General features: G+C 43.7%; 1 protein-coding gene across 10 annotated transcripts in view; it reads right to left on the reverse strand.

Annotated features, from left to right (window-relative positions):
• Positions 1 to 23,327, reverse strand: part of RAD52 (RAD52 DNA repair protein) — a 45,354-nt gene that overhangs the window by 15,318 nt on the left and 6,709 nt on the right. For 5 of the 10 annotated variants that reach the window (XR_013522503.1, XR_013522505.1, XM_035255411.3 and 2 more), the window contains 6 exons: positions 7,947 to 8,048; positions 5,987 to 6,088; positions 4,805 to 4,898; positions 4,574 to 4,641; positions 1,649 to 1,767; positions 28 to 103 (listed from right to left, as the gene is read on the reverse strand). Coding sequence is in view for 6 of the 10 variants with exons in the window: in XM_035255411.3 (XP_035111302.3) it covers positions 28 to 103; positions 1,649 to 1,767; positions 4,574 to 4,641; positions 4,805 to 4,898; positions 5,987 to 6,088; positions 7,947 to 8,030 (543 nt within the window). In the remaining 4 variants the exon portion in view is untranslated. Of the gene's footprint in view, positions 1 to 27; positions 104 to 1,648; positions 1,768 to 4,573; positions 4,642 to 4,804; positions 4,899 to 5,986; positions 6,089 to 6,782; positions 6,953 to 7,946; positions 8,049 to 23,327 lie in introns of all 10 variants that reach the window. The other 5 variants (XR_013522504.1, XR_013522506.1, XM_035255414.3 and 2 more) reach the window with 2 other exon arrangements.

The raw sequence follows: 23,327 nt of genomic DNA on the forward strand, positions 1-23,327 counted from the left end.
TTCACTGCACTCATCCATGTCTAATACCTGGCGTGGAAGCTTATTTAGTGACCTCAGGTAGTCTTTGTCCAGAATACAGTTTCCAAGTGCATTCCCAAAACTCCTAAGGGTAAGAGAGGAAAAAAAAGTGAAACGGTTAAGAATTGTTACACATGAATATCAGAGAACAGAGTTACAACTTTTGTGCAGGCTGCTTCTCAGGTGCAGCAGAGGAAATGGACCCCGACGTGCATTCCACTGATGTCTGGGAAGCACCTACCGTGTCCCTGCACTGTGTTAGTTTCTGAGAATACTGCAGCGAGAACAAGACACAAATCCCTGCCCACACAGAAGTGATGAGTATGAGAAGACTAGGCGCCACTCACAAAACCCATTAGCCACCTCCTGACACGGAGAACAAATTGCAGAGATTTTTTTTTCCCCAAAGACTGCTCCAATTTCCCAGCTGGAGTAGGCAACACACACCTGGGGCCTGGGTCTTGAGGGCAAAACTTTCCATGACCAAAGTTACTAACATGGGATCTATGGACTCCCCCACAGAATTCATAGGTTTTTCTGGTTCAATTCACTTTAATTCTCAAAGACATTGATATGGTTTGGACGTCTGTCCCCTCCAAATTTTATGTTGAAATGTGTCCTCCAATGCCAGAGGCCTGGCGGGAGGCACTGGAATGAACAGCTTACTGCCATCCCTTGGTGATAAGTGAGTTCTCACTCTGTTCATGAGAGATCTGGTGGTTTTGAGCCTGGGGGCTGGGCATGACGGCTCATGCCTTTAATCCCGGCACTGGGAGACCAACGCAGGAGTAGGATGACTTGAACCCAGGAGTTTGAGACCAGTCTAGGCAACATAGGGAGACCCTATCTCTACAAAAAAAAAATTAAAAATTAGCTGGGCATGGTGTCATGTGCCTGTGATCCCAGCTACGTGGAAGGTTGAGGTGGGAAGATCACTTGAGCCCAGGAGCAATGATAGCTGCACCCTAGCCTGTGCTAACAGAGCAAGAGCCTGTCTCAAAAAATGAAAACAATAAAATTAAAAAGTCTGGGACCTCTTCCTTCTCTCTCTTGCTCTCTCTCTCCATGTTCCCTCTTCGCCTTCTGTCATGATTAGAAGCTTCCTGAGGCCTCACCAGAAACGGATGCTGGCACCAGGCTTCCACTAGAGTCCACAGAATCATGAGCCAATTACCTCCTTTATTTATAGATTACCCAGCCTCTGGTATTCTGTATAGCAATGCAAACGGACGAACACAGAAATCCACATGACTATGTAACTAAGCAAACTGTGCTACCTGTGCACAGCGGAGGACTACTGAGGCACATGGAGAGGATGAGGGTGCTCTCTACGCACTCGCAGCAGGGGTGGAAAGGTCTCCCACACGTTCTGAGTACGGGGAGAAGAGAGAATACAGGATTCTACCACTTATTCCCCACAAGGGAAGCCTGAAGCTGAAACACTGAAAAAATACTAACAGAAGTGGGAAAACAGGGCAGAGAGGAACCAGGACAGGGGTAACATTATCTTCCATGTTGCTTAGATTTTTGAACCATGTGGATGTATTACCTCTTCCAAAAAACAAAACCGAAACTTGCTCTGAAGCAAGAGCTGGGATGACACAGGTTAGACTCCCAGCCTCACACTCACCTGAGGGCTCGCTTCAGCCCATCTGTCACTGCCTCCTTCCTTGCCTTCTCCAAAGATAAGGCCTTGGACTTGAGGCCCTCACTAACACCATAACCAACGTCTTCATGATATGAACCATCCTGGGGGCACAAAAGGAGTTCAAACTCAATAAGAGAGCAGCAGGTGCACCACAACTCCCTCAAGCAGAAAAGTTCAAACCAGCAATATGCCACCCAGCAGCCTTGCTACAGCAGGCACACGCAGAGGCTGGATGAGAATCCATTTCCGGTACTGCTTCCTAGACCTGGTCTGCCTGGATGGACATGAGCCTATGGTCAAGGTGTCAAGACGATCCTCCCTTCCCAACTTCCCTAATGACACACAAAGGGCACATTAGAAACCCACCCCAAATCCTATCAAGGTGCATTACCCTAAGGTTAAAAATCTCTGGGATGGCCAAGTGCAGTGGCTCACGCCTGTAATTCCAGCACTTTGGGAGGCCAAGGCAGGTGGATCACTTGAGGTCAGGAGTTCAAGACCAGCCTGGTCAACATGGTGAAACTCCATCCCTACTAAAAAGACAAAAATTAGCCAGGTATGGTGGTGGGCATCTTTAATCCAGCTACTCAGGAGGCTGAGGCATGAGAATCACTTGAACCTGGCAAGCAGAGGTTGCAGTGACCCAAGATTGTACCACTGCACTCCAGCCTGGCCGACAGAGCAAGACTCCATCTTGAAAAAAATGCCTCTTGAGATATCAAACAAAGGGATAATTTGAATATTGGATCTAATGGTCTCTAAGGACTGGAGAACAACTCCTTTTGTAAGTCAGGTGGTATCCAGTTCCTGCCTTTCACCAAAAGTGAAGGTGGACCTGAGCAAATCATTTGCTGATAAAGAATTAAATGCAATGTTTGATCATAGTGCTCTGTGATTTTTTGAAAAACAACTCAGAAAGCACTCAAAGAAATGAGTAACACTGTAACAAGATTCTTTCCATTCTCAGCTACTGACTCATAGATAGAGTGTTTTTCAGTAGTTTAGAAAAGTAAGTCAGCAGAGAATGCTGAATTGTTCATTCAAGAAATAAGTAATATTCAACTATGGATATATAAACCTACTGAAAAGAAATAGCACCACCCATCTCATTAAGATATTCATTTTCCATAAATTTTATATTTTATTTTAAATTTTTTATTTTGTTGCAACATTTCAATATTTTTAATTTTTCTAAGTATCAAAATTTTGCTATATTTATGTTTTATCTTCACCATAAACACAATTGTCTGATCAATTGTGTGTCAACAGTAGCTATAACTAAATCCAAAATAAATCTTTTAATATTTAGAGCTTTAAGTGCATTGAAAATTTACCAAAAATTTTTATTTTAATCCTTTTTTTTTTTTTTTTTGGCGAGACAGAGTCTAGCTCTGTTGTCTAGGCCAAGTGCAGTGTCATGATCTCAGCTCATTGCAACCTCAGCCTCCCGGGTCCAAGTGATTCTCCTGCCTCAGCCTCCCAAGTAGCTGGGATTACAGCCACCTGCCACCACACTCAGCTAATTTTTGTATTTTTAGTAGAGACAGGGTTTCAATCCGACCTCATGATCCGCCCGCCTCAGCCTCCCAAAGTGCAGGATTACAAGCATCAGCCACCAGGCCCAGCCAAAACTTTTCCTTTTTGTTTCCTTTTTTTCCATCCAGGCTGGAGTTCAGTGGTGCAATCATAGCTCACCGCAGACTCGACTTCCCAGGCTCAGGTGATCAGCCTCCTGAGTAGCTAGGACTACAAGCATTCACCACCATGCGTGGTTAATTTTTTGTATTTTTAGTAGAGACTTCTTTCACCATGTTGCCCAGACTGGTCTCAAATCCCTGGATTCAAGCAATCCTCCCACCTGGGCCTCCCAAAGTGCTGGTATTATAGGAATGAGCCACCCCGCCTGGCCAAACTTTCAACCATAAATATGTATTAGGATAAAAACCAGTGGGGATTGGCTGGGCGCGGTGGCTCAAGCCTGTAATCCCAGCACTTTAGGAGGCCGAGGTGGGTGGATCATGAGGTCGAGAGATCGAGACCATCCTGGTCAACATGGTGAAACCCCGTCTCTACTAAAAATACAAAAAGTTAGCTGGACATGGTGGCGCATGCCTGTAATCCCAGCTACTCAGGAGGCTGAGGCAGGAGAATTGCCTGAACCCAGGAGGCAGAGGTTGCGGTGAGTCGAGATCTCGCCATTGCACTCCAGCCTGGGTAACAAGAGCAAAACTCCATCTCAAAAAAAAAAAAAAAAAAAAACCAGTGGGGAAATAGGATAGAAATATGAGTTCAGATAAAGAAAGAACAATGTAAAATTTCTAATGATTAAAAAGCTTGTTCATTGTATTTCTTCATAAATGATAGATCTAATCCTCTGTAGTATTTAGAGTCCACTGGAATATTTAACAATGATGTAACAGATTTATAGTAAGTCCTCGCTTAACATCTTAAATAACTGACTTCACGTGAAACAACTTATAACAAAACCAATTTTGTTTCTATCAATTTTATAACAAAAGGACGCTATTCAAGGACCTACAGTATATTGCTTTGTCTAAGGTTGCAGTTTCCAAAAACTTATCAGTGATGGTAAAATCATTTTATTTTAGAATGTCAGATTTTACCATATGCCAAAAAATACACTCCTTGCAACAATTTTTATATATGGTGAAAACTTAAGTGTCAACTTGAAAATGTGCAAGAGGATAATTTTTCCACATTCTTTTAGGAAGCATATGAGCAAGAATATTTGAAGCCCACCATTCCAGGGAACACTGACTGAGACAACTCTGGAGCCTGGCTCCAGCTTGCCTGCATCCCAGTCCAGCTCCCTACGTCCCTACCTGCTCACCTTCTCCTGCCACCCACTGATCCTTCCTGGAAGCAGGTCTACTCCATCCCCCTCACCTTCAGCTGGACCCTCACAAATGCACAAACTCCCACGTAGAACTTGCCATTGTTCAGGTCAACAAAATCTAGGAGTGGGAAAGAAAGCAAGTTGAAGAGGACACTGAGCCCTGTGCCACACCAGTCCTCCTGCTGGCAACTAAGTCCACCTACCTTACCTCCTCACCCACAACATCCCCTCACCAAGAGTCAGACAATGCAGAAATCCCCAGCACTGGAGCGCAAACTCACCCACATTCTGCTGCGTGATGGAGTGTGCCCAGCCATTGTAACCAAACATCTCATTGGCCAGATTAATTACCCGATGACCCTCAATGTAACACACCTAAAAAAAAAAAACATTTTTTTAAAGAAAAGCTGTGTTAATTCCTTACCACACTTAAATGTGAATTAAAATTTATATAATGTATTCCTCATCTACTTTTTTGGATAAACTGCCCTTAAACATTCTACTTGGGAGGCTGAGCTGGGAGGATCACTTGAGCCCAGGAGCTCAAGGCTGCAGTGAGCTATGATTATGCCACTGCACTCCAGCCTAGGAGAGAAACCCTTAGGAAAAAAAAAAATTTTTTTTCAAGAAAATTCTCAATGAATTTATTTTTAAAATATTCTAGTTGGAGCCTGAGAGAACTAACGGTCTGTTGGGAGGAGGAACTAGACTCAGAGGAGAAAGACAGCCACTCACACAGCAGTTGGTAAAATTCAGTTTGTAAAAAGTAAAAATCTCTGTTTGACATATTTTATGGAAGACCAAAAATATACACAGAAGTTAAAATTAGAAGCAAATGATATGCAATTATGTGCCAATTATAAGTTCTTTTAAAATAATTTAATTTAAAAAGAAAAAAAGCAAATGGCAAAAGGAACACTTTTCTTTAATGGTGTAAAGGCTGGGCACAATGGCCCATGCCTGTAATCCCAGCACTTTGGGAGGCCAAGGTGGGAGATGACTTGAGCCCAGCAGTTTGAGACCAGCTTGAGCAACATGGTAAGATGTCATCTCTAAAGAAAATTTAAAAATTAACCAGGCATGGTGGTGTGTGCCTGTAGTCCCAACGAGTGAGGAAGCTGAGGCAGGAGGATCACTTGAGCCTGGGAGGAGGAGGCAGCAGTGAGCTGAGATGGCACCACTGGACTCCAGCCTGGGTGACACAGCAAGACCCTGTGTTTAAAAATTTTTTTTTAAATGATGTAAAAATCCTAAAATGGCACTTATGCAAGTGTCAATACCATGCTTGGACCCCTCAAATGAAAACAAAGTCTAGAACCCGTCCCCTCCCAGGGGCACTGGGAAACCTCCAGGGACAGTTAACAAGAGCCTTAGAAATCCCTGAGGACCCAGAGAGGGGGCTGGCAAGACCATCTGAGTCTGTTGTATGGATACCTGCTTTCCAGGCACATGAATTCTCCTACCTTCTGGCCTCCTCCAGCCACGCGGCTACTTATGTATTCTGGGCCCAGCCTCTGCCTCAGGGCCTTCTGGATAGCCTGGTACTCTTCTGCTGTGTACTGCTGCTGCAACCCCAAAAACAAAAATTAAATTCACACTTCCACCATTTCTCACATCACTGATTCTCCAGCTTTTTGGCCTCAGGACCCCTTTATACTTTTACAAATTAGCAAAGACCCACCACCCCCGCCCCACAACCTTTGTTTATGTGGGTTTTATTTATCCTATTAGGAATTAAAACTCAGAAACTTGGCCGGGCGCGATGGCTCATGCCTGTAATCCCCGCGCTTTGGGAGGCCAAGGCGGGTGGATCAGGAGGCCAAGAGATTGAGACCATCCTGGTCAACATGGTGAAACCCCGTCTCTACTAAAAATACTAAAAATTAGCTGGGCATGGAGGAACGTGCCTGTAATCCCAGCTACTCAGGAGGCTGAGGCAGGAGAATTGCCTGAACCCAGGAGGCGGAGGTTGCGGTGAGCCGAGATCGCACCATTGCACTCCAGCCTGGGTAACAAGAGGGAAACTCAGTCTCAAAAAAAAAAAATGAGAAACTTTTAAGGCATACATGCCACTAGGCATCGTAACAGTGACATCACATATTATGCAGTCTCTGAAAACTCTACCGTTCACTCACGAGACAATAAGTGTGAAAGAGGCCAACAGTATTATTATGAAGATAATTTTGACCTCCTGGACTCTGAAAGATCTTCAGAAACCCCAGGGGTTCCAGGACCACATTTTGAGAACTGCTGCCTTACCATCCTTATAAATGTTTCTGAAGCTTAGGAAACTAAAATGTCATGCCTCCAGATCTATAAATGACGTCAGCACAGGAAGCAAGTATGGAAAGAGCACAGGGACAGGAAGGCTTGCTTCCATTTGTCCTTTCCAGAGACTGACACCTTCTCCAATGCAACAGCTTCCCATCCTGCACAAACAGAAACACACTATTGCTTGCTGGTTTGGGTTGTGTACCCCTTTCCCTAATCGGATGAGATGAACACTCACAACCCTCCGGTAAAGACAAAGATGGAGTTGGAGTGGACAAAGCAAGAATCTTTTTTCTATGCACACAATGTCCCTACAAGTAATATGACCCGCAGTAACTTTCCATGCCTCCAAGAAAGACAACTAGGGCCAGGCGCAATGGCTCGCGCCTGTAATCCCAGCACTTTGGGAGGCCAAAGAGGGCAGATCATGAGTTCAAGACCAGCCTGGCTAATATGGTGAAAGCACGTCTCTACTAAAAATACAACAAATTAAGGCCAGGCACGGTGGCTCATGCCTGTAATCCCAGCACTTTGGAAGGCCAAGATGGGTAGATCACCTGAGGTCAGGAGTTCAACACCAGCCTGGCCAACTTGGTTAAACCCCATCTCTACTAAAATACAAAAATTAGCTGTGGTGGTGCATGCCTGCAATCCCAGCTACTTGGGAGGCTGAGGCAGGAGAATTGCTTGAATCCAGAGGGTGGAGACTGCAGTGAGCCAAGATCATGCCACTGCACTCCAGCCTGGGTGACAGAGCAAGACACAGTCTCAAAAACAAAAAGAAAAAGAAAGAGAACTGGGTGGCATGCAGACAGGAGCAATTGAAAATAGGGGGACTTTTCACAGTTTCATTTTGAATTTGATGTCATACAAATATGCTATCTACTAAAAAAATAAATTTATATCTAAATCTAATCCCCAGTACTATCACTCTTTTGATGGCTAATGTTCCAAAATCCTCCAGAGTTCACAAAAGACCCCCAAATAATGCATCTAAAGGAAGAACCAGTAACAACAAATAGCTCACACGTGTACTACATATAGCTGTACTATGTACTGCTCACACATGTACTATGATGCTCTACAAACTGCCTTGCCCTAACTTCACTCACTTAACTGCATTCTTTCCAGGGATGAAGGAAGCACAGTTACCTGTCCAAAGCATAATGCCGAGCTGCCGCCAGCAGCAGGATGACTGTCACGCCCTCCAAGAATTGCTTCCTCAGTCCCAGACATCTTGATTTTGGTTGACCTCTATATAAATAAAAGAATTTTTTAAAAGTCTCAAAGAATGTTTAAAGGCAAGAGTCTCTACTGAAAAATCACATAAAGCATCCATATGCAATATCCTATGAGTTATTTACAAAATTCTAAGCACCTGCTCCAATCTAGAAGAGTTCTTCAGTGGTTAGCTATGGTCTCTCAAGCTGCTGAAGATCCTTTAATAAACATGTCTGCCATTGTGGTGAGGCTATTAAAGGTGACTTTTACGGTAAGAATATATTACATTTGTAACTATAAAATCAAAATTACAAAACTATTCTTTATGGGAAAGCAAAAAATTTACTATAAGCGGGGTACAGTGGCTCACGCCTGTAATCCCAGCACTTTGAGAGGCCGAGGTGGGTGGATCACGAGGTCCGGAGTTCAAGACCAGCTTGGCCAACATGGTGAAACCCTGTCTCTACTAAAAATACAAAAATTAGCCTGGCATGGTGGCAGGCGCCTGTAATCCCAGCTATTTGCGAGGCTGAGGCAGAGATCTGCTTGAACCAACGAGACACAGGCTGCAGTGAGTCAAGATTGTGGCACTGCACTCCAGCCTGGGCAACAGAATGAGACTCTTTCTCAAAAAAAATTAAATTTACTATAGCTTGAACATTGCTAATCCCAAAATACAAAATTAAAATGCTCCAAAATCCAAAACATTTTGAGTGCCAACATGATGTGCTGTATCTCAAAACATAGGTGATGGCCAGGCATGGTAGCTCAGACCTATAATCCCAGCTCCCTGAGAGGCCAGTGCAGAAGGACTGCTTGAGCCCAGGAGTTTGAGACTAAACAGCAAAACCACATCTATACAAAAAATTTAACAATTAGCCAGGCATGGTGGTATGCTACTTAGGAAGCCAAGGTGGGAAGATCGCTTGAGCTCAGGAGTTCAAGGCTGCAATGAACTATGATGACCCCACTGCACTCCAGCCTGGGTGACAGAGCAAAACTGTCTCAATAAAAAATAACCCAAAAAGGCAGGCACACAACACATAGTTTATTCAGCTTCTCCAAGAAAAAAATACAATTATCGGCTAGACGCAGTGGCTGACGCCTGTAATCCCAACACTTTAGGAGGCTGAGGCAAGCAGATCACCTGAGGACAGGAGTTTGAGACCAGCCTGACCAACATGGTGAAACCACATCTCTATAAAAATACAAAAATTAGCTGGGCGTGGTGGCGCACACCTGTAATTCCAGCTACTAGGGAGGCTGAGGTGGGAGAATAGCTTGAACCCCGGAGGCAGAGTTTGCAGTGATACAAGATTGTACCACTGCACTCCAGCCTGGGTGATAGAGCAAGTCTCCATCTCAAAAACAAAAAAAAGAAAACCTTCCAGGCACGGTGGCTTACTCCTGTAATCCCAGCACTCTGGAAGCCCGAAGCAGGCGGATCACGAAGTCAAGAGACCGAGACCATCCTGGCCAACATGGTGAAACCCTGTCTCTACTAAAACTACAAAAATTAGCTGGGCGTAGTGGCACATGCCTGTAGTCCAAGCTACTTGGGAGGCTGAGGCAGGAGAATCACTTGAACCCGAGATGGAGGTTGCATGGTGCCAAGATTGCACCACTGCACTCCAGCCTGGTTACAGAGCCAGACTCCGTCTCAAAAAAAAGAAAAAAAAAATTATCTTTAGGCTCTGAGTATAAGATATATAGAAAACAAATGAATTTCATGTTTAGACTTGGGTCCCATTCCCAAGATATCTGATTATGTATATGCAAATATTCCAGAATCTGAAGTCGAAAACACTTCTGTTCCCAAAGCATTTCAAAGAAGCAGTACTCAACCTGTGCTAGCTAAGAGGGTAACTCTGGGAGGTGGTGGATATGTGAATTACCTTGACTGTGGTAATCATTTCACAGCGCGTTCACATGTCAAATCATCACATTGTACATCTTAAATATATACAATTTTTATTTGTCAATCATACCTCAATAAAGCTGGGGGATAGGGGAAAAAAATCAAGTGAATGTGTTTTAAATTTTTTTTAAAAATAGCCGGGCATGGTGGCTCACACCTTGTAATCCCAGCACTTTGGAAGGCCGAGGCAGGCGGATCACCTGAGGTCAGTTTAGGACCAGCCTGGCCAACATGGTAAAAACACTGTCTCTACTAAAAATTTTAAAAAATTTGCCAGACGTGGTGGCACATGCCTGTAGTTTCAGCTACTCGGGAAGCTGAAGTGGAAGAATCACTTGAATCATGGATGAGGAGGTTGCAGTGAGCTGAGATAACGTCACTGCACTCTGACCTGGGTGACAGCGCGAGACTCCATCTCAAAAATAATAATAATAATAATAACAAAGTTTTTAAAAACCTTAACTTTGCCAGATGCGGTGGCTCATGCCTGTAATCCCAGCACTTTGGGAGGCTGAGGCAGGCAGATCCCAAGGTCAAGAGATCGAGACCATCATGGCCAACATGGTGAAACCCTACCTCTACTAAAAATACAAAAATTCGCTGGGCATGATGGTGCGCATCTGTAGTTCCAGCTACTCGGAAGGCTGAGGCTGAGGCTGAGGCTGAGGCAGGAGAATCGCTTGAACCCAGGAGGCAGAGGTTGCAGTGAGCTGAGATCGCACCACTGCACTCCAGCCTGGACGACAGAACGAGACTCCGTCTCTAAAAAAAACAACACAAACCTCAACTTACTGCTCCCTACTATATAGGCAGCATGACCCTGATCACTACTATGGAGTCAAAAAGAAACAGAAGCCACAATCACTGAAATGCTTTCCAGGAGCTAACAAGATGGCTAGAAGGAGGAGAATAACAGAAATGAAATGAATGAGAACCAGGAGCAGTGGCTCATGCCTGTAATCCCAGCACTTTGGGAGGCTGAGGCAGGCAGATCACAAGGTCAGGAGTTCAAGACCAGCCTGACCAATGCAGTGAAACCCTGTCTCTACTAAAAATACAAAAATTAGCCTGGTGTAGTGGCGCACGCCTATAAACCCAGCTACTTAGGAGGCTGAGGCAGGTCAATCACTTGAACCCAGGAGGCAGAGGTTGCAGTAAGGTGAGATCACACCACTACACTCCAGCCTGGGAAACACAGCAAGTCTCTATCTCAAAAAAAAAAAAAAAAATGAAGCAAATGAAAAGCAGGAGACCCCCAACATTCAGGAAGGCTCTATAGAGCAATAAGCCAGTAAGCTACTTTACATCCTGGACCAGCAGCATCACCAATCACCTGTTAACCTGTGTTTTGTGTGTGTGTGTTTTGTTCGTATTTTTTGAGACAGAGTTTCGCTCTTGTCACCCAGGCTGCAGTGCAGTACCATAATCTCAACTCAAAGCAACCTCCACCTCCTGGGTTCAAGAGATTCTTCTGCTTCAGCCTCCCGAGTAGCTGAGATTACAGGTGCATGCCGCCATGCATAGCTAAATTTTGTATTTTAGTAGAGATGGGTTTCGCCATGTTGGCCATGCTGGTCTCAAACTCCTGACATCAGGCAATCTGCTCTCTTCACCTCCCAAAGTGCTGGGATTACAGACATAAGCCACCACACCCGGCCACCTGTGAACCTTTCAAAATGCAAATTCTCAGGCCCTACCCCAGACTTCCTGAATCAGAAACTCTGGAAGTGAGCACAGCCAGGCATGCTTTAAGAGCCAATGCATTTGACTGAGCCTATGCAAATGTATAAAGTCCAATTAGAAAGCACACCTACCCTCAGAGCAATCACAGACAACTGGCGGAGCCCCTGCCTGAATACCCCTATATCTGCAAACGGAAGTTTCAGTTGTGCCTCAGCAAATTTGCACATTACAAATCTTCAGATTAATTGCAAATAGCAGAACTATAAATTCATGATTGTCAAGTAGCATGGTGCTCTTCATGACATTACAATACACCCCCCTCTTTTGGGCATAATGTTAAGTGGAAAAAAAATAGTCCTCCTTCATCCACAGTTGTCGTTACCCACAGTTCACAGTCCAAAATTTCCCAGTGGAATATTCCAGGAATAAACAAGTTATTAAGTGTTAAGTTGCATGCCATTCTGAGTAGCATGATGAAATCTCATACTATCCTGTTCTGGCCTGCCAAGAACACGAATCATCCCTTTGTCCAACGTCTCCAAACTATAGACAGTACTGCCATGTGTTCACTTAGTAGCCCTCTCAGTTATCAGATTCAAAAAAACAGTGTATATATGGTTTGGCATATTTGCAATTTCAAGCATCCACTGCGGATCTTAGAATGTATCCCCAAGAAGAGGCAGAGATTTCGGTGAGATTGTGCCACTGCACTCTAGCCTGGGTAATAGAACTAGACTCTGTCTCAAAAAAAAGAATGTATCCCCAAGGATAAGAAGGACTATGTATAATGCAATGTTTAAGAGATCAAATTCTGCCAGTCTGGGCAGCATGGCAAGATGTCATCTCTAGAAAAAATAAAAAACATTAGTAGGTGACAGAGTGAGACCCCATCTTTGAAAAATAAAGTGCCGGATGCAGTGACTCATGCCTGTAATCCCGGTACTTTGGGAGGCTGAGGCAGGGAGATCGTGAGGTCTGGAGTTCGAGACCAGCCTAGCCAACATGGTGCAACCCCATCCCTACTAAAAATAAAAATAAAAAAATTAGCTGGGTGGGGCGCACGCCAAATTGCTGGGATTACAGGAATGAGCCATCATGCCTGGCCTGGAAAACTATTTAAATAATCATAAAACATTACTCTTTAGCTAAGAATGGTAAGTTCAGCATTAAATCTATCATTAAAAAGTAGGAAAGGCCACAAGCAGTGGCTCATGCCTGTAATCCCAGCACTTTGAGAGGCCGAGGTGAGTGGATCACGAGGTCAGGAGTTGGAGACCAGCTGGCCAACATGGTGAAAATCCTGTCTCTACTAAAAACACAAAAAAAGTAGCTGGGCATGGTGGTGTATGCCTGTAATCTCAGCTACTTGGGAGGCTGAGGCAGGAGACTAACTTGAACCAGGGAATCAGATGTTGCAGTGAGCCAAGATCACACCACTGCACTCCAGCCTGGGTGCCAGAGCAAGACTCCGTCTCAAAAAAAAAAAAACTAGGATAGCAGCCTAAACTAAGTGAGTCAATAAGTGTCTAAAATTGTTAAATCAAGAAATAGTGAATAAAGGTTTTAGAATGTAGATGTAAATGCCAGAAAAGGGAGTTAGAAGAAATATATCCAACTGAGGTGTGAGGCTGGGGTGGGCAATGGTGCAGCAGGAAGCTCCTCTATTTTCAAAGCAAAATGTCTAGTACTATAGTATTTCACTGTTCAAATATGCACATGTATTATTTTAATAGAAACAAAGATTTAAATACTTATTCTACAAAGCAGAGGTCAGCCAACTTATTTTGTCAAGGACCAGACAGCAGATAGTAAGTATTCTTAAGTTTCTTGGGCTCAATGGTCATTGTCACAAGTACTATCACAACTCTGGCATTTTAGTGAAAGCAGCCACAGAGTACCTAAGTTAATGGCCATGGTTGTGTCCCAAACTTTGTTTACAAAACAGGCAGATTTTGCCCACAGACCATAGTGTGCCAACCCCCATATAAAGCATGCTTTGAACTCTAGTCAGATGTAGTTCAATATCCAGCTCCATCAGGCAAGTTACTTAAATTGGGCAATTACTTAACCTGCCTGTGCCTCAGTTTCTTCATCTAAATAAGGGAATATTAATAAGATCATCCATTTATTGTAACAGAATAATACGATAATAGCTTCCAGCTAGGATCATTAGTGAATATTAAATGGTTGGTGGGAAACAGGACATTTACAGAGTCTCACATAAGCACCAATTGGGTTGTCAGAAATAAAAGGGCATACTTTGTGAATGTACTTAATGCCACTGAAAAGTACACTTGACACAGTAGGGTGGACGGGTACACTTTGTAGCCTATGTGGCTCCAAGGTCAACACTGCAGGGGTAGAGAGAATTGGAGTCACACCAGTTCATAGCTGCCTGCACCCTACGTAACACTACCACTTCTGATAACAACACACTGATGAGAATGTGTCATGTACATAGCCCCAAAGCTGCAAAGGGGGCATCTGAATATTTTCTAAGTACTGTCTACCAAAACCCATTCTCCCCACTCCAATATGGGCCCCAAGAAGGTGGAAGATTCTGATTCTTCCTCGCATCATCAGTGACTAGCACAGACCCTGGCTCATCAATAGGGCCTTGGGAAGTATTTGCTGAGTAACAGCTCTTGATTAATTAAATGAATGAATAAGTGGCATGAAAAAATAAATAAGTGAATGATATACATAATGCAGCATATACAAAGTATGTTTGAAAACTTTTTTTTTTTGAGATGGAGTTTTACTCTTGTGACCCAGGCTGGAGTGCAATGGCGTGATTTCAGCTCACGGTAACCTCCGCCTCCTGGATTCAGGCAATTCTCCTGCCTCGGCCTCCTGAGTAGCTGGGATTACAGATGCCCACCACCATCCCCAGCTAATTTTTGTACTTTTAGTAGAAATAGAGTTTCACTATGTTGGCCAGGTGCTCTCAAATTCCTGACCTCAGGTATTCCACCCTCCTCAGCCTCTCAAGTGCTGGGATTACAGGCATGTGCTACCATGTCCAAACACTTCTTACATTTAAAGAGCAACTTGTGACAAGGCATGGTGGCTTACGCCTGTAATCCTAGTACTTTAGGAGGCCAAAGCAGATGGATCACCTGAGGTCAGGAGTTCCAGACCACCCTGGTTAACATGGTGAAACCCTGTCTCTACTAAAAATACAAAAATTAGCTGGGTGTGATGATGCACATCTATAATCCAGCTACTTGGGAGGCCAAGGCAGGATAATCACTTGAACCCAGGAGGCGGAGGTTACAGTAAGCCAAGATCATGCCACTGCACGCCAGCCTGGGCAACAGAATAAGACTCTGTCTCAAATATAATAATAATATAATAAATATAAGAGTAACTTGTTCTAGTTTTATAAATAAAGTAAAAACAGCCATGTCAGGCACAGTGGCTCACTCCTATAATCCCAGCACTTTGGGAAGCTGAGGCAGGCGGATCACCTGAGGTCAGGAGTTCAAGACCAGCCCGGCCAACATGATGAAATCCCATCTCTACTAAAAATACAAAAATTAGCTGGATTGTTCCACTGCACTCCAGTCTGGCAAAAGAGCAAAACTCCGTCTCAAAAAAAAAAACACCATGCCTTGCCACAAGTTGCTCTTTAAATGTAAAAAGTGTTTGGACATGATGGCACATGCCTGTAATCCCAGCACTTTGAGAGGCTGAGGAGGGTGGTGTATGCCTGTAGTCCCAGCTACTTGAGAGACTGAGGCTGGTGAATCACTTGAACCTGGGAGGCAGAGGTTGCAGTGACCTGAGATCACGCCACTGCATTCCAGCTTGGGCAATGGAGCGAGAGTCCCTCTCAAAAAAAAAAAAAAAAAAATTTAGCCATTTATTGAAGGACAATCTTTTTTTTTTTTTTTTTTGAGATGGAGTTTCGCTCTTGTTACCCAGGCTAGAGTGCAATGGCGCGATCTTGGCTCACCACAACCTCCGCCTCCTGGGTTCCTGGGTTCCTGGGTTCAGGCAATTCTCCTGCCTCAGCCTCCTGAGTGGCTGGGATTACAGGCACGCGCCACTATGCCCAGCTAATTTTTTGTATTTTTAGTAGAGACGGGGTTTCACCATGTTGATCAGGATGGTCTCGATCTCTTGACCTCATGATCCACCCACTTCGGCCTCCCAAAGTGCTGGGATGAAGGACAATCTTATCTTTGTCCATAAAGTAAACACAAAATATTTTCCGTTTTTGCTCTTTTACTTTGAAAAAGATGCTTACTGTTCTGCCTTCCTTCCTAACACTGTCTACAAGGGTTTTCCAATTACACAAATTAAAGAAAAAGGCTGGGCACAGTTGGCTCACTCCTGTAATCCCAGCACTTTGAGAGGCCAAGGCGGGCGGATCAAGAGGTCATGAGACCATCCTGGCCAAGATGGTGATAGCCCATCTCTATTAAAACATAAAAAATTAGCCAGGCATGGTGACGCACACCTGTAGTCCCAGCTACTCAAGAAGCTGAGGCAGGGCAATCGCTTGAACCCAGGAGGCAGAAGTTGCAGTGAGCCGAGATCGTGCCACTACACTCCAGTCTGGCAACAGAGCAACACTCCATCTCAAAAAAAAAAAAAAAAAAAAACTGTTTTTTTTAAGCAATAGGGTCTTGCTCTGTAAAGACTGGAATGCAGTGGTGTGATCATAATTCACTCTAACTTTGACCTCCAGGGCTCAGGTAATCCTCCCACTTCAGTCTCCTGAGAGTATAGGACTACAGGTGAGTGCTATCATGCCTGCCTAATTAACAAAAAAATTTTTTAGAGCTGAGTGTCTCACTATGTTGCCCAGGTTGGTCTTGAGCTCCTGGGCTCAAACAATCCTCCTGCCTTGACCTAACAAAATGCTGAGATTAAAGGCATGAGCCACTATGCCCAGCCTCCATTATAAAATTAAAGTATCTGTATTGTGGGGCCGGGTGCGGTGGCTCACGTCTGTAATCCCAGCACTTTGGGAGGCTGAGGCGGGTGGATCATGAGGTCAAGAGGTCGAGACCATCCTGGTCAACATGGTGAAACCCCGTCTCTACTAAAAATACAAAAAATTAGCTGGGCATGGTGGTGCGTGCCTGTAATCCCAGCTACTCAGGAGGTTGAGGCAGGAGAATTGCCTGAACCCAGGAACCCAGGAGGCGGAGGTTGCAGTGAGCCCAGATCGCGCCATTGCACTCCAGCCTGGGTAACAAGAGCAAAACTCCATCTCAAAAAAAAAAAAAATCTTTATTGTAGAAAGCTTAAAACACATATCAGAGAATATGGAAGTAAAATTCAGCTGGATCTCACCAGCTGCTGTGACAGAAGAGATAGCTGCTGTCTTTCTGTATATGTGACTGGTTTGTCTATGTGTTTTATATGTCCACGTATTTGTTAAACAAAGGTAGAATCCAAATGCATTAGGCCTATCTTACAGCACCTGAAATTTTCTTGGCCTTGTATGACCTTGAGACCCTTGGGCACTTTTTCCACCCCAGCCGTCAACTGGGCTGACCAAATACATCTGGGTTATAACCAACTGCCCACAGGCACAACCCCATGGTCCCTTACCTCCTGCTCATACTGAATGCCTACTGCTTCCCATCCTTAGCTTGCCGCTTGCTTTTGAGGTGTAAAGGCCTGTGGGACCCACCTGGTGCCCACACATGTGTAACCCAGGAGTCTGTGGGAATTAATGTGCTATGAAGCAAACCTTTTTCCAATGAGATACAGAAGCTGAGGGGACTGTCCTTCCTTCTTTTAGATGGATTGCCCTGGAATGCAGTTATTTATACATCCTCCTGTGAGACAGCTTTAGGAGATCAGCATCAACTGTACTTGCACCAAGGAGGCCAACTTCAACACGCACCTTCGAATGGACTTAATCCTCCTTCTCCCCTCACTCACCTTTCCCCTACCTCTGCTTGAAAGTGCCCTTCTTGAAAAAATAATAGCACATAAGTTCTTGCCTCAAGTTTTAGGTTCTCTAGGTTCTAGGGTACTGAGATATAGCAGACACTATGAATGCTCTACTAATTATCCCTTCAGCTCTTACCACAGTAGTGCACCCTGGTCTGACTTCCAAATGCCAACATATGCATCTTGTCACCTGAGAGCTTTCTTTGGTATCCAGACTACTTTACACCTGTTTATGGCAAGCTGTAAGCACCAGAGAATTGAACCACCCTGGCAGTAGCCCTCAATTGGTACCTGACAGGAGCTGGTGCTGAAACACCCTAGATTTCTTAGCCGTCTGTGGGATACCACCAACCAAGCCATAAGCTTCCCCAGTGGAATTAGGTTGGGTTGCTACCAGTGGCAACAGGCTTGATAACTTGCCCTTTGTTGTCAAGTTTTCCTTTCCTGTCTTTCTTCCCCTCTCCTCTACCCCTGTGTAAAGGAATAATCTCCAAATAAACTACTTGAGAATAAAAAGGAGGGCAGCAAAAGATACCCTTACAATGTAGAAACCTGGGAGCTACCACCTTAATCATTAAATAATAAACTTAATGTCACCAATTGTAGTCATATCATGTGCTTCCTGATGGATGGGCTAAGAAGGTCACACCACTTAGGTAGTATTTCTGCCAATCTAATCATGAGGATAATCAAACAAGTTGAAATCTACAAGGCAACTGGCCTAGACTCTTCAAAAGTATCAGTGTCTCAAAACAAAACAAAACAAAACAAAACAAAACAAAACAGAAGCGCTAGCGAACTATTCTATATTAAAAGAGGCTTAAGGCCAGGATTACATGCCTGTAATCCCAGCACTTTGGGAGGCCAAGGCAGGTGGATCATCTGAGCTCAGGAGTTCAAGACCAGCCTAGCCAACATGGTAAAATCCTGTCTCTACTAAAAACAAAAATTAGCTGGGCATGGTGGCACACACCTGTATTCCCAGCAATTTAGGAGGCTGAGACAGGGGAATCACTTGAACCCAGTAGGCAGAGGTGGCAGTGAGCCAAGATCGTGCCACTGCACTCCAGTCTGGGTAACAGGGCAAGACTCCATCTCAATAAATAAATAAATAAAGAGACTTAAGAGACACGACAACTAAATGCACTGTGTGATCTTCGATGACATTTTGGATCAGGGGTAAAGAAAAGCTGTAAAGATTATTATTAGGACAATGGGAGAAATCTGATGATGGAATGAATGTGAGACTGCAGCTGCAACCTCCTGGCCGCAAGTGATCCTCCTGCCTCAGCGCCCCAAGTAGCTTGGACTATAGGCACACACCACCACAGCTGGTTAGTGTGATAATTATATCATGGTTATGTAGGACAGTATATAATGCAGTATTGGAGTAAAGTGTCATGTGTTCTGCAACTTAATCTCAATTCATTCAACTAATAGTGTGTTTTTGTGTGTAGTGTGAGTATAGGGGGAGTAAGAAAAAGGCAAGGAGATAAAGCAAAAGTAACAAATTTATGAACCTAGGTGAAGGATATGCAGACTTCGATTGTAAATTTTTTTTTTTTTTGAGACAGTCTCATTGTGCTGCCCATGCTGGAGTGCAGTGAGACAATCATGACTCACCGTAACCTCAAACTCCTTGGCTCAAGTGATCTTCCCACCTCAGCCTCCTGAGTAGCTGGATTACAGTTGTATACCACCACACACGGCTCATTTTCTTCTGTAGAGACAGGGGTCTCACTATGTTGACCAGGTTGGTCTCAAGCTCCTGGGCTCAAACAATCTTCCTGCCCCAGCCTCCCAAAGCACTGGGATTAGAGATGTGAGTCACTGCACCCAGCCCGTTGTAAAATTTGTCCAAAGGCTTCATATCTTTCAGAATAAAGTGTTAAGAAAGACTATCTGCATAGCCAAGGTTATGGCAGCTACATAAATCCAAATATCCCAACATATCCTCCAAAAACGATACAGACCAACCAACAGGTGGAACAAAAAAAATCACCAACATCGCCTATCTTCAACATACTTAGAAGACTGAAAATACTACAAGCTTCGAATTACCTGGAAGTAGAAAAACATCAATTTCTGGTAGAGATGTTTCTCAACCTCTCGTCCAGCTCTTTAAGAACAGCAAAGAGGGATCCAGATAGGAAGAGAGATGCAAAGAAGAGAGAAGAGAAGAATGGAGAGCCTGAGACAGAACTAAAATATCTCCCTGAAAAAGAAAACTCACGGTATGCAAATGCTGACAAATAATTCTGTTAAACTGGGTGAGGAAGAAAGGGCTGGGGAGAGACACATTTAAACACATGCAGAACTTGATGAGGCAGTCTTGAAAAGGCAAGCTTTCTGGGGAGGAGAAAACAAATGAAAGGGTACCCTCTGTTGGCCAGGCGTGGTGGCTCACACCTGTAATCCCAACACTTTGGGAGCCTGAAGCAGGCAGATCACGAGGTCAAGAAATCAAGACCATCCTGGCCAATATGGTAATACCCTGTCTCTACCAAAAATACAAAAATTAGCTGGGCGTGGTGGTATGCACCTGTAGTCCCAGCTACTTGGGAGGCTAAGGCAAGAGAATCGCTTGAACCATGGAGGCGGAGGTTGCAGTAACCTGAGATCACTCCAGCCTGGTGACAGAGCGAGATTCCATCTCAAAAATAAAAAGAAAAAAAAAGGGTACCCTCTGAAAACTGTGCTGTGAAAGACAAAAAAAAATGTAAAATCCAAAAGACATATAACTATCTCCCCTACTGCCCCAAAAAAGCCTTCTAGTAGAATTAGAAACCATACTTTACTACATCTTCAAAAGAATAGGAACTACTCTGGAACTAGGAATCTCAAAAATCATCCTGAATGATTTATCACTCCTGCTCACAAATACAAACTTAGAAAAAGATTGAAAAGAATCAACGAACCTCAGGATCCTATGGGCTGATATCAAAATGTCTAACGCACATATAATTGAAATCCCAGAAGAAGTGAAAGAGAATTGAACAGAATAAATATTTTTAAAAATAATAGCTTCAGCCCTGGGCACATTGGCTCACATTTGTAATCCCAGCACTTTGGGAGGCTGAGGCAGGCGGATCACCTGAGGTCGGGAGTTCAGAGACCAGCTTGACCTACAAAAATAATAATAACAATAGCTCCAAATTTCCCAAATTGGCTGATAGACATAAATTTGCAGATTTAAGAAGCTCTGCAAATCTCAAGCAGGATGAATACAAATAAAAGGACACCTAGAAACACCACAGGCAAACTGCTAAAAAAACGAGAAAATCTGGCTAATTTTTTTATTTTTTAGCAGAGACAGGGTTTCACCATGTTGGCCAGGCTAGTCTCAAACTCCTGACCTCAGGTGATCTGCCCATCTTGGCCTCCCAAAGTGCTGGAATTTACAGGCTTAAGCCACCACACCTGGCCTAAAAAGATATTTTTAAAATAAGAAGGAAGGTGCACCAAGTTCATCTATTTGAAGACTCAATACAGTTTAGGTATCATTTCGTTCCAAATTGATCCATAGATTCAATGCAATCCCAACCATAATTTTACCAGACTTTTCTGTGGAAACTGGTAAGATAATTCTGATAATTCTAATATTTATATGGAAATGTAGAGGATCTAGAATATTCATATCAATCTTGAAAAACAACAATCACATGACTTCAAGACTTACTAAAAAGCTACAGTAATTAAAAGTGTGGTACTAACATAAAGATTGAACAATGGAACAGAAGGGAGTGCAGAAATCGATCAACATTTGTATAGTCATCTTAATTTCGAAAATGTAATACAACAGCATTTTCAACAAATGGTGCTGGAATGACTGAATATCTATATGAAAAAAATACTATTTAATTATATCTCACACCATTCACATAAACTAGAGATAGATGATAGGTCTAAACATAAAACTTAAACTATAAAACTTACAGGTTGTGCGCAACTGGCTCACTCCTGTAATCCCAGCACTTTGAGAGGCCAAGGTGGGTGGATCATATCAGGAGTTCAAGAGCAGCCTGGCCAACATGGTAAAACCCTGTTTCTACTAAAATTACAAAAATTAGCTGGGCATGGTGGCCCGCGCCTGTAATCCCAGCTACTTGGGAGGCTGAGGCAGGAAAATCACTTGAACCCGGGAGGCAGAGGTTAGAGTGAGCCTAGATCACACTACTGCACTCCAGCCTGGGTAACAGAGCGAGACTCTAACTAAAAAAGAAAAAACTTATAGAAGAAAACATGAAAGATTATCTTCACAGCCTGAAGATAGCCAAGATTTCTTAGACAGAACTCAGAAAGCAATAACTATAAAAGAAAATATAGCCGGACACAGTGGCTCACACCTATAATCCCAGCACTTTGGGAGGCCAAGGTGGGTGGATCAGAAGGTCAAGAGATCGAGACCGTCCTGGTCAATATGGTAAAACCCCATCTCTACTAAAAATAAAAAATAAAAAAATTAGCTGGGCATGGTGGCGCGTGCCTGTAATCCCAGCTACTCAGGAGGCTGAGGCAGGAGAATTGCCTGAACCCAGGAGGCAGAGGTTGCAGTGAGCCAAGATTGCGCCATTGCACTCCAGCCTGGGTAACAAGAGCGAAACTCTGTCTCAAAAAAAATAAAATATAAGAGAAAACTGACATCAAAATGTAAAACTTCTGTTTATCAACTCTAAGAAAATGAATAGGGAACCACAGACAGAGGACAGGTGACCAGGATATAAAGATTATATAAATAACTCCTACAACTCAATAATAAAAAGACACACAACCTGTTAAATACAGTAAGAAGTTCTTCTCCAAAGGTTTAGCTTGTTTAAGCTTCCTTGTTCTTTGTTCCCTTCTTTCAAGGCCAGACTTCCTTACTCTGTGTCTTCCTGCTCTGGTCTCAGTAAACAACTTCTCTGCCAGTCTTTACCTATAGCCATATTCTACTCCTGCCTGCAAATTACCCTTCCTGCATCCTTCAAAGTAGCCAACCGGGACCAGTTTAGATTGTGCGGTCCAATTCCAGACTATGGAGACAGGACACAGTAGTAGAAACCCCTTTGCATTAGGAATAAAAGTCTCTGCTTTCCTTTGTTCAGGGTGGTCTCATGGTGATCTGACCTGTGAGAAGCACCTTCTGGAGAAGTAAACTTGCCTTGCTGAGAAATCTTTTGTTTATTTTCTTTGCAAATCCAAGCTTTATATCCAACACAATCCAATTTAAAATGGGCAAAAGATTTGAGCAGGCAATTCACAGATAAGACATATATTGTCATAAGCAAAGGAAAAAGTGCTCAAAACCATTAGTGATTGAAGACTAAAATTAAGACCAGAATGATACACCACACCCATCAGAGTGACTAAAAAGACTGACAACACCAAACATTGGCAAGACTGTTAAGCAACAGGAACTCTCACACACTATTGGCAGGAAACAGGCTAATAAACCCACACAGCTGTTTACACACACTATTCTTCATGAAAAAGGAAAGCAGACTCCAAGGACTGAGCCACAGGCTCAAGGAGTAGAGCAGCAGAGGCCCAATCCCAGGCCTTGAACCCTATTGGTTTTTGGATGATCTCAGCTCACTGCAACTTCTGCCTCCCAAGTTAAAGCAATTCTCTAGCCTCAGCCTCCCAAGTAACTGGGACTACAGGCAGGTGCCAACATGCCCAGGTAATTTTTGTATTTTTAATAGAGACAGGATTTTACCATGTTGCTCATGCTAGTCTTGAACTCCTATGCTCAAGTGATCTGCCCACTTCGGCCTCCCGAAGTGCTGGGATTACAGGCATGAGCCACTGTG

This window comes from Callithrix jacchus, chromosome 9, assembly GCF_049354715.1.
Source record: "Callithrix jacchus isolate 240 chromosome 9, calJac240_pri, whole genome shotgun sequence".
Classification (NCBI taxonomy): Eukaryota; Metazoa; Chordata; class Mammalia; order Primates; family Cebidae; genus Callithrix; species Callithrix jacchus.